This window comes from Colletotrichum aenigma (assembly GCF_013390185.1).
Source record: "Colletotrichum aenigma strain Cg56 chromosome Unknown KSG_Cg56_contig05, whole genome shotgun sequence".
Taxonomy (NCBI): Eukaryota; Fungi; Ascomycota; class Sordariomycetes; order Glomerellales; family Glomerellaceae; genus Colletotrichum; species Colletotrichum aenigma.
Window position 1 is genome coordinate 2,037,143 of NW_023500911.1, and position 15,073 is coordinate 2,052,215.

Consider the following 15,073-nt stretch of genomic DNA (forward strand, 5'->3'; position numbering starts at 1 on the left):
TTTTGGTTTTCCTTTTCTTTGTTCGAGTACAGCTGTTCATGTCGGAGTCTGGGGGGGAAACGTTATACACAGGGACCTCGTATCACGGAAAGGCATTGCGACGGCATTCAAAGACTTTGTATGAGTAGACGCACATATTTTGCGCGGCAATGGAAGACTAGATACCCTTTCAAGCGGGCTGCGGGTGTGCTGGTGATGATGTGAACAGGGCGAGGGGACATGAATGTTCCGTCGAACCGAAAGGTGTGACGTGAATTGATGACCAAATCCACCCTCCATCCCGCGCCGTGAGGTCTGGGCCACTCCGCCAGAAGGCCTCCGTCCGCCCGGAGAGGGTGCGCAGGTCTTGGCCAATGTGAGGCGAGATGAAGGAGTGCGGGCCAGCTGTCACTTGACGTGCAGGCGGGCTGGGGTGCAGAGGATGAGATTGGAGAGTTTTGGGGGGGGGGGGGATGGATGCAGTGAGATGTTTGTTGTGGTGAAGGATCCTCTATTGTGCCGGATCTCGCGGGGTCGATTGAAGAACTGCAGGTTTGTGGGAGCTCGACTAGTGCCGTTCCTCCGGGGTAATGGTTGTGACGGTATCCATTGAATGCTCTGGGTAAGATGTTGTGATGTTCCAAGGGCGCAAACATTTCATCTCTCAAGATAGATTGTCCACTGTGAATGTCAAGTCTGCGGAAGTTGCTCCGTTAATTTTAGAGGTGAAACTGGATTGTCTTGTAGTGGAACACACATAGTGTCTCTGGCAATTCCCCGTCATCAAAAGACGCGATTTCACATGCCGGTGCTGGAAAGGGAGCATCGGGGAATTGAGTTCATCTCATGCTTCTGCCCGCCCCCCACTCCGTAAGGGTCACACGATGTTTGTGAATGGCGACGATTCCCGCCTAAAGAACCTTGAACTCCCAGACAAAACGTGGATTTATACCTGGATGTACATGATAGGTTCAGGAACGGCGCCGTTTGGCCCTTTCGTCCAGAAGCATGCGTCTCATGGCGACATGCATGTGCAACCTCTGGCAGGAGTGGATACGGACGGGATACTGGAAGCTGTGTCGTGGTGCACCCCCAAAGTTTAGTGCACAACCGTGAACCCCGCGGCGGGCCCGCTGCTGCTGCCGTCGCACCGCGCTCCCCCAGAACCCCGGATGAAGGTGGAGGGGGGCACTGGAGAGGCGACAATGAGCCGAACGACCGAGGCCCGGGCGGGCACTTCCATCACTGTAGACAGAGGGTTTCATTCTTCCCGCTGCCGCCGCCGCCAATGCTGGGATGAGCTTTTTGGAGAAGTTGGGGAGGCACAGAAAAATGAAGATGACGCTCTGTCCTTTTTATGTACTCTTCTTAGTCAGGCACAGGTCGCCATTGCGCTTCATCAACCATAATTTTTACTGCTGCAACTTGGTCAAGAGAATTACCATTTCCGCAAACAGACTTGCATCACGAGGACTCTTTCTCTCCCAGTGGACCACTACCTGCGAGTACCGCGCAAAGTGGGCCGTCCTTTGTAGTTGCCTCGGCTCAGTGACGTAGCGGCATAGCTTCCCCCTCTACCTCCGCCATCGCAGCATCTCGAGCACATCCGGGGTTGCAACATCGACACATACACCAAAAGAAAAAGCTCTCCACGGAGTACCGGCCGCGGCGCACATTTGCACGCACAGCAAAAACACTAGCGCTACTACCGCATACACTATCCAGCGCCAGGAACGGACCGCCCGAGCTTCCTGCTCAATTGCGCCAAAACCACCGCTAGCAGAAATAAGGGCAGCTCGCATCGCGAAACACGTGAAAGCCCTCCGGACTTCCTTCCTCTCCTCCCAAACAACACCACTCCTCCACCACCATCACCACCTACTTCTCCCTTCTCACGACAACCTCACTCTCACCCTCATTCTCGTCCACCTCTTCACAACCCAGAACCCCCGGCACAATGGCCCCCTCCACGCCCGAAGACGCCGCGGCCGCCGCCTCCTCCCTCAACTCCAAGCTGCAGTCCCTCCCCGTGCCGACCCCCCACATCCCCGAGTCCAAAGACGAGCTCAAGGCCGACGCCGCCGCCGCGACCTCCGGTCTTGCCGCCCAGCTGCGCTCCCTCGCCGCCGGCGGCTTCGGCGGCGTCTGCGCCGTCGTCGTCGGCCACCCCTTCGACCTCGTCAAGGTCCGCCTCCAGACCGCCGACCGCGGCGTCTACTCTGGCGCCATCGACGTCGTCAAGAAGAGCATCGCCCGCGACGGCCTGCGCAGGGGGTTGTACGCCGGCGTCAGCGCGCCCTTGGTCGGTGTCACGCCCATGTGTAAGTGCTTCCTCTCCCTCCCTTTCTCCCCTTCATCCTCTGTCCTACAAACTAACCTCGTCCTCAAAGTCGCCGTCTCCTTCTGGGGCTACGACCTAGGCAAAACCCTCGTCCGCACCTCCCCCGACGCGCCCCTCTCCATCGCCCAGGTCTCCGCCGCGGGCTTCTTCTCCGCCATCCCCATGACCGCCATCACCGCTCCCTTCGAGCGCGTCAAGGTCATCCTGCAGGTCCAGTCCCAGCGCCTCCAGCCCGGCGAGAAGCCCAAATACAACGGCGGCCTCGACGTCGTCCGCTCCCTCTACCGCGAGGGCGGCCTGCGCTCCGTCTTCCGCGGCTCCGCCGCCACCCTCGCCCGCGACGGCCCCGGCTCCGCCGCCTACTTCGCCGCCTACGAGTACATCAAGCGCCGGCTCACCCCCAAGGACCCCGTCACCGGCAAGCCCTCGGGCGAGCTGAGCCTGCTGGCCATCACGGCGGCTGGCGCGGCGGCTGGTGTGGCGATGTGGATCCCCGTGTTCCCTGTTGACACCGTCAAGTCCCGCCTGCAGACTGCCGAGGGGAATGTCACGCTCGGCGGCGTGGTGAGGGAGGTGTACGGCCGGGGAGGCGTGAAGGCCTTCTTCCCTGGTTTCGGCCCCGCGCTCGCGAGAGCCGTGCCGGCGAACGCTGCTACGTTTTTGGGAGTGGAGTTGGCGCACCAGGCTATGAACAAGGCTTTTGGACACTAGATGACGGTTTCCTTTAAAACTTTTGGTTACGGTTGTGGAAGGCGTTTACAGGAGAAAGGCAGGCAGGCACTCGTCACGAATCTGTTTCATGTAGTGTGTAGTTCCCCTTGAATCATCATGATAGACAACAAGCCTGGAGTCGAAAGATTGTGTGTATACACGTGTTTTGCAAAAAATACTTAGTATCGTGCTCTTAGAAGCGATGTTTTTGGTATTTTGTGCATCTATCTTGCTCCCTCCATGCTTTTAGAATGCAGAACGAATCGGATAAAAAGAGAAACCCAGCCTTCTCCGTCGCTAATGGTTTTCTTTCAGTTTTGAGTGGTAATTACAAAAAGTACGTTTTTGGGGGTTGCTTGATAACTGCCTGACTGCCTGCCCTCCCTTTTTTTGCGTTTGAAATCCCCCAAATGATAACGCCATGCAGAATGATTCAAGTTGAGATGTGTTGTGTGTTGTATCCTTCGCCGCCCAGATGTTTGTGTCTGTCATCGTATCTGTCTGTGTACGGGCGTTTCCGCTGTAGACCATGCCCATGCTGTGCTGTACTTGCTATGCGTCTTTCGCTCGCTCAGTCTGCCGATCATTTCTATCCTATTCGCTTCCATAATGCGTCATGCTCTGATTGCGGTAGTCACTAAGCGCGCTCGTTGACGGTCCATCGCCGTTTGGACGTCGTCATGTCGCGCATGATCTCCGTCTCGCCCAGCGGCCGCGGCGCGCCCCAGAGGCCGCCGCCGGTGGCGAAGCTCAGTGGGGGCACCTTGTTCTCCTCCTCTGCGCCGTCGCTCGAGGTCGGGCGGGAGATCTCCTGGAACCGCAGGGGCACCTTCGTAGGACCGCCGAACTGCGGCTCCTTGCGCTCGGGCGTCGGGGGCTTAACGATCTCGGGGCCCTGCTTGGATAGGGCTGCGAGCTTCTTGCGGTGGTCAAAGTCGGGGAAGATGTCGTCGTCCTCTTCCTCTTCGTCTGCGTCCTTCTTGGGCGTGATTGGCGACCATAGGCCGGCAGACAGTGTAGGCGACGCATTCGTGTTGTTATTGTTGTTGTTGTTGTTGTTACTGTTGTAGTTTGTGGTGGTGTTGGTAAAACTCGTGACGCCACTTCCCACGGTGATGCCCGTTGTGTTCAGCGCAGGTGTCCGAGGGAGGGAGTAGGTGTTGTTGTGCGATGTGCGGCGCATGCTGCCGAGGTTGGCGTTTGCCGATGTGCTGCGGCTGCCCGGGAAGACGAACGACTCCGGGTTAAAGGTGATGGGCGCGGGTGTGTACGCCCCGTTTCCCGTCGCGATACGGCCACGGGCGCCTGATTGACCATTCTGAGAATGGCTCGAGTTTGACGCCGTGGAAGGGGCTCTGGAGAGGTTGTGTGTAGAGGATGAGCTCGGCCTCAGATGGTCGGTGTTTGCGAACAGCTTAAGATCGTAGTATTGGTGAACTGGGATGACTCCCGCCTGAGACATTGGGTCGGCAACTTCCGACATGGGTGTGTCTAGGGCAGAGGGCTCGGCCTCGCGGTTCGGCTTGCGGACAGCCATGGTCAAAGACGCCATACCTACGTCCATGAGGACCGGCTGATGGGTAATGGCACCAATCAGAGCGTTGCAGCCGGCACCGTGGGAAACGAGAATGACAACCGACTCCACGTCTTCCTCATCGTCGTCGTCAATGGCGCATTCGGTGTCGCCGTTGTGAGACGTCCTCACTGTCTTGGTGACCATCTCGCTTGGACGCTCGGCCGTGGTGTACCAGTCTACGAGCTTTTGCACGCCCCGTCTGAACCGTTGATGCATAGCCGTCCACTCCTCTCCGTACTTGCCGCCGTCGCCCCAGTCAAACGGCTCCCTCATCGAGTCCCACTGATAGTCCACGTGCAAACAGGCGTCCCTCGCATGCGCCACGTAGCCGTCGGGGATCTTCACGTTTGACGATACGGCGTAGTTCGGGGTCGGAGCGACGTATCCGTCCTTTGGGTTTCCCGGCTCGGGGACCGTGAAGCGGACACGCTGGCTGGAGGTGCTCGCTGCGCTGTCCGCCCGACTTCTAGGCCGGCCGCTATCCAGACCAAAGATGGACGGCGCGTTCGAGTCGGTAGAACCGGATCGCTCGGGGGTTGCTCTGAACTTGGGGCTGTTCCACAGCTGGCTCTGGGCCTGGCCGACCGAGCTGGCGTGGTGGTGGGAGTGCTCCACGATCTGGTCGTGGGCGCTGATGTTCTCCCGCCTGAGCAGATCTGCCTTCGCACCTGCCAGCATCATCGCGGAGCCCGGGGGAGGCGTGATCATCTCAAAGTATTCGGGGGAAAGCCACTCGCCCAGGAAGGCGTCGAGACGTAGTGTGGACCGCTTGATCTTCTTCTTGGAAGGCTCGGGCTTGTTCTCGCTCGCATCGGTGGAGAGGGGATCAACCTCCTCGGTTACAGAAGCCGGAAGGACGAAGGGAGAGGCGGAAGGATTCGTGCTGGGCGAAGGCATCGGGTATGAAGGCGTGTTCAGGGGAGGAGCCTGGGCCAGGCCGGCGCTGATGGCCACGGAGGTTTGGACGCATCGTAGGAACGGGGAGCTGTGGAGGACGACCTTGAACTTGCGTCGCTTCTTCGAGTCGGTCGAGCTGTCACGACCGTTCGGGGTCCTGTTCGAATCAGCCTCGGCCTGGCGCAAGATGCTGGCAATCCGGACGCCGAGGGCCTTGGACTGCTGCCAGCCGCCATAGGTCAGGGGAGGGTCGTAGGGAGTCGGGGATGTTAGGTGCCATCTCTTGTCAGCGCCGTCGAGACGTGCGCCGTGCCTGCAGAAGCGTCAGCGTCCGAAGAGACAAGCCAGGAACGAGGTCTACCAACCTGACAACGAAGATGTACGCCGGCGGGCGCCCCATATTGCTCGCAACGCGGGTGCGGATGGGAATGTCCACTCAAGCGGCGTTCGGGAGCAGACTTGGATCTAGGTGACGGCAAGAGGCGTGCGTGACACCTTTAGTGAGGAGGGAAAACAGACGGAGGATCAAATAATGGCAGCTGGGACTGCGGCTAGAGATACGTCGCACCAGTTAGGACCTCCAGGGGATCGGATGGCTTGCACGGGCGGAATAAGCTTCGGTCGGCGGCGGAAGCACGAAGCGCGAAGTAGCGAGGACGGACTATGTAAGTTGGGGATGCGGCGTCTGTGTTGGCGCAAAACGGCGAGCTGTTATAGTCGATACTATCGAAAATTCGTCGGACTTTGTTGAAGGAGAAGACAATGTCGGATTTGAGTGAGACGCAGAAAAAAGAGGCAACAACGGCGGCGGCAGACTTTGTCAAGAGGATTTCATAATCGACGAGTTTTGCGTCGGTCATCCGGTGTTTGCAGCCCCTCTCTCCGACCAGCTGGCACCGACTTCGCAAGCGCTAAAAGCGAGGACGGGAGTGTATCCGTAGGTAGGTATGGAGACCCGTTGGACCCAGAACAGAATGGAACGGGCAGGGCAGTTGGCAGAGTCAGGGTCGGTCAGCCGTCGGTGGAGGGATGGTGTCGTGGAGAATATTTCGGTAGCGCGCGGGTTTCCTCAGTCTGCAGATTGCAGAGACTAGCATAGCTTGCAGCGCGGGCTGGGCAGCTGGGAGTTATTATTGCGATCGGATACCAAGGCCCCAGGGCGCAAGCAGGGTCTGACAGGGCCAGGCGCAGTGCGGCGGCAGGCAGGCACAAGGAAACAAACGAGGCGAGCAGGGTTGTTGTTTTGTTGCCGTTTGGTCCGTGGATATGTATGTACGGATATAGATATGAGGGAAAGCCTCCAGAAGGGTTCTTTGTGCAGTTCCTCTCTCTGTGCTGCTGGCAGCTGCAGGGATGCTGGGACTGCTGCGCAGCGCGGGGCGGGGCTGTTTTCCTTTGTTTGCTTCCTCGTCCTCGTCGAGGTATGATGATGCAAGGACCGGGGATGCCAGACGGCACAGGTTTGGTTTGGTTTGCTTCGGTTCTGTTTGGCTTGGTGTGTGGTCCGGTCTGCTCGAGACGAGTCGACGCTCCACCACCACCGGGGCATAAGCCAGAGTCAAGGGTCGCACTCGATGGTCCAATGGTGGTGTGGTGTCGCCCAAGCTGGCATCGATTCCACAAGTGACAGGCTGGGAGCTCACTGGCAATGTGCGAAGGGGGGGCGAAGATCAATTGCCTCCGGTGTTGCTATTGCTGGAGCTTCCGTAGCTCTGGCTGCGGCCTGCGTCTCTATTCGCAGGAGGCAGCGCAATGGCGAGACAGGCACACGCAGGGTAAGGTAGCAAGGTCTTGCTTGGTGCTGCTACACTGGTACACCAGGCGCGTCAGCAGTTGGAGTCTTTGAGTCTTGGATGGCGGATGGCATTGGTCGGCACGTCGGTCCTGCTCGGGCGGGTTGCAGCGGGCTTTCTCTCTTTCCATTGTCTCTGGGGCAAGTTGTCACTTTTCCCCTCCCCTCTTCGCCAAAGTGGAGCCTGGCAGAGACACTGCAGAGAGCTCATTTTGCATTCTGTGCATGTGATTGTCCCCCCTCAATGCTAGCGCCAAACGTCATTACGGCACGTGGGGAGGCAGGAAAAAATTGACGCGACACTGACCAGAAATGCGAGGTGCAGACCTATGTGCTGTTAAGCTTAAGTAATCAGACTTTGGCGGGCCGGCAACCTACTCCTACCTAGGTACCTTACCTAACAAACTCCGCTAAAGCTTCGGACTGATTCCAGGCCAGGGCATCCAGCGATTCCTGCTGTCGTCTCACGGCACAAAACTCAGTTCAGTGCCACACCAAAATGAGCCCAATGGTATGGAAACTTTCCATCGCCCCATCAACAACGTTTTCTCTGCTCGGCGGGGTTCGTTCGGTTTTCATTGCAAGCCGCATTGGCAGCGGTATCCTGATGTTTGCTGCGATGACCTGCATCCGGCAACTGCAGACCATCAGGCCGCCCAGCATCACACGATCCTGACGCCGACTGTGAACGTGATCATCACCAGCTTGACACCCTGCCGGACGGATATGCGACGGCGGCTCGAGATCTCGGACTTGACTTCTCCGAGTCTGCTCCTCCAGACCCATCAACTCTTCCCGTTTCCAGCGGCCTAGGCCCAGCTTGTGTCCCAGGACCCCTCCACCCCTCTTTACCCGTCGGCCGCCGTCCCCACGTCCTCCACCCCAGATTCTCCTCCTCGCCTACTGTCCTGCATATTTAGCTGCACGCATTACGCTGAGGATTTCAATCGCAGTTGGAACTTTGGTTTCAAGACTCATTCAAGTGGCCGGTAAACAGTCAATTAAGCGGTCAATTTCTTGGAATTGAACAAAACATCCCAAGTGACTCTGGCCGATGACTCTCACCACCGAGACAGGTTAAGGGATCCTAGAATGCAATCGCAAACAATTGGCCCGTGCTGCAACTTCCCCTCCATCTTGAGGCTCGAAGCTCGCACTTAAAAGCCCCCCCCTCAATCCGTGCCAGTGTCAGCATGATCAATCACTCCGCATCTTACCTATTTAAGCCCCATCTGTTCCCCTCCTCCGTCATCTATCACTTCCCTCCTCTCGTCATAGTCAAGCCGCAAAAGGGCGTCACTTGACTTTTACGGGGATACTCGCAAGAGTATCGGGCACACACAGGGAAAGACAGACACTCAGATAGTCTAAAACCAAACCAAATCAATCCAAACAAACAAACAATCATAATGCCGGAACGCCCAGCGGACCAGCAGGCCGACGTCGCCCCGGCGGACGTCAAGGCCCGTCTGAAGGAGTCCTACGACGCCATCGCTCCGGCCTACAACAGCTGGACCGACCAGCAGTCCTCCCTCCGCCTCGAGTACCTCGAGAAGCTCATGGAGAAGCTGCTCGCCGCGAAACCCCTGGCCGGCCAGATGTCGCTCGTCCTGGAGCTCGGCTGCGGCTGCGGCCAGCCCGTCACCGACCGGCTGCTCACGACGCCCGACGTCTTCGTCACGGCCAACGACATCTCCAGCGTCCAGATCGAGATCGCTAAGGAGAACCTCGCCAAGCACGGCCGCGACCGCGTCACCTTCGTCGAGGGCGACATGATGGCGCTCGAGTTCTCCGAGAACTCGTTCGACGCCATCGTCGGCATGTACAGTGTCATCCACCTGCCCCGCGAGGAGCAGAGCGAGATGATTCGCCGGCTCGCCAGATGGCTCAAGCCCGGCGGCTTCCTACTCGTCAACTTTGCGTCCGAGAACATGCCCGGGGTCGTCATGGAGAAGTGGCTGCACGAGAAGGGATGGATGTACTGGAGCGGCTGGGGTACCGAGGCGACGCTCGAGAAGCTCAAGGAGACTGGGCTGGAAATCCTCATCAAGGATGTCATTGACGACGAGGTTGATGCCGAATTCCTCTGGGTTCTGGCCAAGAAATGAGCTGCCAGTCGCAATTTGGCTGATTTCTTCCGCTCAAGAGCAGCAAGTCTGCGGCAACTTCGGGGGTTGCTGTCTGATGATGATGGATATTCCATGCACCCAGCCGTCTGGTACATGCCGACGAGGGTGGATTTCGATTCAATCGTGGTACCTGCAGGTACCTCCAACTCAACATGTTTCTCATAGTTCTTAGCAGTGTCGGATTTCAACAATTCAAAAGTGTATCTTTTATGAAAATTGAAAGATTCAGAATACTACTTGTTCGTTGAAATGATCGGGATTTCTGATTGTACGCATCACCAAACCTATCGGTTGGATGCGAATGAGTAGGTACTCGAGGTAAGGTACCTACCCAACACCGATCTTGTTCAGTGGAGCACGCCAACCGACCCGCGATTTACAACGCCCCCCCCCCCCCCCCGGGGCCCTGGGACCGTGCTTCCACCCGCAACCAATGGGCTGACTAAGGCCGGGTACCTGGCGGTAGTGTTTGTCAGGATGTAGCTCCGCGGCACTCCCCCTTACCAACCCGTTCGCCTCCGTCAACAACTTCAATTTGACGCGGCCCCTCATCTCCCTTGATGCTCCGACTTCGATCCGTTGATTTCCCCTCAACACCTACCAGAAATCCGCGCCGACATGAAGCTCTCACGCCTCCTGCAATTGCCAGTCCTGCTGGCGGCCTCGACGCTCGCCCCGGCCGTCCTCGCCGAGCACACCAGCAACTGGGCTGTCCTAGTCTGCACCTCGCGCTTCTGGTTCAACTACCGCCACCTCGCAAACGTCCTCTCCATCTACCGCACCGTCAAGCGCCTCGGCATCCCCGACTCGCAGATCATCCTCATGCTGCCCGACGACATGGCCTGCAACCCGCGCAACGCCTTCCCGGGCACCGTCTACAGCAACTCAGACCGGGCCGTCGACCTGTACGGCGACAACATCGAGGTCGACTATCGCGGCTACGAGGTCACCGTCGAGAACTTCATCCGCCTGCTGACCGACCGCGTCGGCGACGAGATGCCGCGCAGCAAGCGCCTGCTGACGGACGACCGGAGCAACATCCTGGTGTACATGACGGGCCACGGCGGAAACGAGTTTTTGAAGTTCCAGGACGCCGAGGAGATTGGCGCCTTCGACTTGGCCGATGCGTTTGAGCAGATGTGGGAGAAGAAGAGGTAGGAACCTGAGCACCCTGGAAGAAGGTGCCACGAATGCTGACTGTTTAGATACCACGAGATCCTCTTCATGATCGACACATGCCAGGCCAACACAATGTACAGCAAGCTCTACTCCCCCAACATCATCGCGACCGGCTCCTCCGAGCTCGACCAGTCCTCCTACTCCCACCACGCCGACAACGACGTCGGCGTCGCCGTCATCGACCGCTACACCTACTACAACCTCGAGTTCCTCGAGTCGCAGGTCCAGGACCTCAGCTCCAAGAAGACGGTAGGCGAGCTCTTCGACAGCTACACCTACGAGAAGATCCACTCCAATGCCGGCGTGCGCTACGACCTCTTTCCCGGCGGCGCCGACGCCGCCCGCAGCCGCCGCATCACCGACTTCTTCGGCAACGTGCAGAACGTCGAGGTCGACGGCGCGAAGAACATGGTGCTGGACGAGGAGCTGCTGGAGCTCAGCCAGAAGATCGCCGCGCTGAAGAAGAGGGCCGAGGAGGCGGACGCCGCGGCGAGGAACGCGACGCTGGCGGAGAAGGCTGCGCGCGGCGAGGAGCAGAAGGCGAAGGCGCAAGCGAAGAGGGTGCAGATGGCGAAGCCGCTGACGAACGACAACTGGTGGGAGAAGAAGCTGGTCGGTGCTACGGCGTTGCTTGGATGCGCGATGCTGTGGGCTCTCGGGTCGTTCTTGGAGGCGCCCAAGACGTCGGAGGATGACGCTAAGAAGACAAGCGGCCAGAACGGCCATGCAGCGGTCAAGGCATAACTCACCGTTCTATTCTTCGTGTATTCTATATCTAAATCGACTTGATGAGTGCATCCATAGCAAGGCGTTGAAGGAATTGGGCAGGTAACAACAGCATGATATTGGATGTTTTTACCTTTTTTTCAATTCATATTTCCGTACACGTGAAAGATTTTTTCATTGTAAACTTACCTGCAGCTTGGTCTGAATTGATCTCGTTATGGGCAACTGCCGCAACATCGCCAAGGTGCTCGAAGCTGGTGGAGATTATCCGGTGTAATTCCGGGACGTGCCTCTACTTCGTGACTACTCACCGAGCCCCTCACCGAGATTCATGTTTCTCAAAACCTTTTGCCCCAGTGTTTAGCGAAATGCCTTCGAGACTGGCCGTTCCACCATAACACTCTGGGCTTCATGGATAGCCGCAGACACAAGATCTCATTCGAAAATGGATAAAAATAAGGTTTGTCTAATCATGTTCCTTCTGTAGAGTGTCATTGCTGCAACTGGCCGCTCCTTCTTTCCTGGGAATTACGTAGAGTCCGCCCGTTTGCTGGATTGAGAAGCTGTAAGAGAACTCGGTATGGGCACATTCACCATGCGATGCGCTTTCCTCGTAATAGGTCCATTTTATCTCTCTTAACATCTCGGTTCCATCCCAAGTTGGTTCTGAAGGAACAGCTGCTACCATTCTCTTGCGCCTTCCATCTCAACTCATTGCCATCGCATGTACGCTCATCAGCCTGCTCTCAGTGAGGGAAACACTCATCGTCGACTCTACAGCTTATCAGACGACACACTACTATCGTATACTAATGCCTCTGCATCCTAACCATGGATGACCTCGCCATCCTCGACGGCACCTACTACAAAAACTTGCCGCTAACAGGCCCCTCAAACCAGATTCCCCCTCTCAAGACTCTCACCCTCAAGTCTCGGCCTCTCGCAACCCACGCCATCGCCTTCTCCTGCGACGCCGAGCTCGCCGTAGCAGCAGACGACTCCGTCCACGTCTTCCTCCCCGAATACCCAACCCCCGAAGACCCATCCGCCCAAAAGCCCGCCGCCCCTCCACCCGAAGCCGTCGACGACAACCCCCAAGATGAGGCGTTCCCAGCAGCAGCCGCAGCAGCAGCAGCCGCCGCATCCCAAGACGCAGAGAACAAGTCCCGCCAGCAGTACTACACCTACATCCTCCGCATCCCCCTCTCCCGCAAACCCGACCCGCGCATGAACGCCGCCCTCTTCGCCGCCCAGTCCCTCGCCCCGCCCGCCTACGAGGACGACTACGCCAACCCGGGCGATGTCGACCCGGCCTCCGTCTTCGAGGGCGTCGGCTCCGGCACCGTCACCGGCTACGGCGCCTCCCTCAACCAGCTCGTCGCTCTCGAGTGGTCCCCTGCCGGCGTCGGCCGCAACCTGCGCCCCGTGCTCGCCGTCATGCTCACCAACGGCGCCCTGCTCGTCCTCGGCGAGGGCGGGGGTGCCGGTGCCGGTGGTGGTGCCGGTGGTGGGAACATCGACCTCGGCGCGCGCATGCGCAACTTCCGCGACTGGAGGATCCTCTGGGGCGCTGGCGCGAACCTGCCGCTCCCCGACGCCGGCAGCGAGGACGGCGCGTACCTGCCGAAAGACAAGATCCGCTCGTCCGCGTGGGCGCGGCGCGTTGACACGGGACGGGCCTTGTTGGCGTACGCGACGGACCAGGAAGAGGTCGTCGTGCTGAGCGTGCAGTATTACCTCCCCAACGAGAACGACGACGGCTCGGATGCCGGGGCGTATGTGTGGGAGGTGGAGGAGGTCGCGAGGTTCGACGGGCGGGGGCCGCATCCCACTCCGAGCGTGAGTTGCCGTCTGGGAATCATGCGCCACCCCATTGCTAATGTGTGTTTGTAGCTAACAGACCCGGACTACACCCCGTACTCCTCGGCGTTCTCGCTAAAGTGGTCGCCCTGGCTACTCTCCGACGACGCCCGCACGGCGGTGATATCCTACTGCGCGCGCAACTACGTCGGCTTCCGCCGTATAACGATCCCCCGCGCCTGGGCGCGCGGCGCCGGCGTCGAAGTGAGCGTGGAAGAGGCCGACGTCACGGGCATCTGCACGCACCTCGCCCCAGACGCGTTCGTGGAGTGGGAGGACGCCGTCTGGGATCACGACGGAGCTAAGGTCTGCCGCGGCGTGATCGCGAGCCCGTTCAAGGCACAGCCCTTCCAGGTCGCGCTCAACGGGCCCGAGCGGGCGGTCGAGGAGGGGCACAAGACGGAGGTGTGCGGGACGACGTACCCTGAGGACACGACGTCTTTGGACGCTACGAATCCTATTTCGAGTCCGTCTCCCCTTGCAGACTTTGTTGTTGCTGGGTACATGGTAGACTGACGAAGCGTGTGACAGGTCTCATCATCCATCCCCCCGAGATGACGAAACGCACCAAAGCGCCCTCCTACTCCCTCGTCCGGCTCTCCGCCACTAGCAGCAACGACAACTGGTTCCAGCAGAACGCCATCGACACCTTCTCCGACACGGTCCTTCCCAAGTGGGCGGAGACCATCTCCTCGACCGTCAAGCTCTCCGTGCCGGCGGCGATGCTCGGCCGCGGCAGCGGTGGGGCAGCAGGGGGCGACGCCGAGTCCGCCGCGTCGGACGATGACGACAGCGACGATGAGGACTTCGACCTGCCCGAGGACGCGGGCGAGCAGATCCGCCCGTACAGGGTGCGCGTGTGGGGGCTGACGGTATCGCCGGCGGGCGGGGTGACGGCTGTGCTGGTGTCGCAGCACAGCACGCAGCAGCCGGAGAAGTCTGTTAAAACCAGGGTGATGTTTGGCGGCAAGGTTTCTTCGTCAGGTGGTGGCGGCGGCGAGATGATGGATGTTGATGGGGATGAGGAGGGGCGGCCTGGGCCGTTTTGGGAGCGGCAGAGCACCGAGGCCAAGATGTGGGATTGGATGTATGGCGGCGGGCCTGCTGTTCCGGGGACGCTTGCGACAGAGACAGCGGGGGTTGCTGAGGATGCTGACGGGGATGTCTCGTTGAAGGCGAGGTTGAGGGAGGTTAAGGAGAAGCAGAGATGCGTGTTTTGCCAGATGTCGTTGAAGCAGATGGGCAAGGAGTCTGTTTGTGAGGGGGGACATATCTTTGGTAAGTTTGCCTGGGCTCTTATGGGTCTTGAGGGATGTATGCTGATGATGATAGCTACCTGCGCGGCCACTGGATTGGCGATCTTGGCGCCTGGGATCTCGAGGGCGTGTGCTGTTTGCGGACTCCGGTGTCTTGTGGCCAAGGAGGTTGTCAAGATCGCGCAGGAGCATCTCGGTCCTGAGGTTCGTGTTGAGACGTCGGAGGAAGTTTGTGGTGGGTGCGGGGGCAAGTTTGTGGTGTGACGAGGGTTATGCAAGGATGGACTTACGTGTTGTCCTCCCTACGGCTACGAGCAAAGGCTTTTTCAAAGACGATAATAGTGATCAAAGTCTCGAGTGTCAGAAGAAGTAGGGAATTGGTATTGACGTTGTACAGCAGGCTACAAGCACCGCACTCAAAACGCACGAAAGGAGATGCATTCAAGGAACTGAACGCGTTGCCTGCGAAGTTGATTGCTTTCTAAGCTGATTAATGAGTGTCTGATGTTTCCCAAATACTCCCGTGGCTGAATCTCAATGACAGTCTGGCCAGCCTTCCATATTGACATAGGAAATTCCCGCAAAACTACGTCCTCAGAAGTCCACCAAAGCCATTCACCACACCTC

General features: G+C 58.6%; 5 protein-coding genes across 5 annotated transcripts; 4 read left to right on the forward strand and 1 right to left on the reverse strand.

Moving 5' to 3' along the window:
* Positions 1-1,936: 1,936 nt before the first annotated feature.
* CRC1 (Mitochondrial carnitine carrier) lies at positions 1,937-3,031 on the forward strand (the record flags this gene model as incomplete). Its single annotated transcript, XM_037323481.1, has 2 exons — positions 1,937-2,300; positions 2,370-3,031. 2 exons carry the CDS (start codon positions 1,937-1,939, stop codon positions 3,029-3,031), a joined length of 1,026 nt encoding a protein of 341 aa, XP_037178086.1.
* A 637-nt stretch (positions 3,032-3,668) lies between these two features.
* Positions 3,669-5,904, reverse strand: CGCA056_v008234 (uncharacterized protein; the record flags this gene model as incomplete). Its single annotated transcript, XM_037323482.1, has 2 exons — positions 3,669-5,817; positions 5,870-5,904. 2 exons carry the CDS (start codon positions 5,902-5,904, stop codon positions 3,669-3,671), a joined length of 2,184 nt encoding a protein of 727 aa, XP_037178079.1.
* Positions 5,905-8,705: 2,801 nt separating this feature from the next.
* On the forward strand, positions 8,706-9,404 carry CGCA056_v008235 (27-O-demethylrifamycin SV methyltransferase; the record flags this gene model as incomplete). Its single annotated transcript, XM_037323483.1, has 1 exon — positions 8,706-9,404. One exon carries the CDS (start codon positions 8,706-8,708, stop codon positions 9,402-9,404), a length of 699 nt encoding a protein of 232 aa, XP_037178080.1.
* Positions 9,405-10,043: 639 nt separating this feature from the next.
* GPI8 (GPI-anchor transamidase) lies at positions 10,044-11,348 on the forward strand (the record flags this gene model as incomplete). The annotated part of the gene is made up of 2 exons (XM_037323484.1): positions 10,044-10,579; positions 10,631-11,348. 2 exons carry the CDS (start codon positions 10,044-10,046, stop codon positions 11,346-11,348), a joined length of 1,254 nt encoding a protein of 417 aa, XP_037178081.1.
* An 813-nt stretch (positions 11,349-12,161) lies between these two features.
* CGCA056_v008237 (uncharacterized protein) lies at positions 12,162-14,710 on the forward strand (the record flags this gene model as incomplete). The annotated part of the gene is made up of 4 exons (XM_037323485.1): positions 12,162-13,169; positions 13,224-13,656; positions 13,722-14,468; positions 14,523-14,710. The coding sequence occupies 4 exons, from the start codon at positions 12,162-12,164 to the stop codon at positions 14,708-14,710; spliced, it is 2,376 nt and encodes a 791-aa protein (XP_037178082.1).
* Positions 14,711-15,073: the final 363 nt, after the last annotated feature.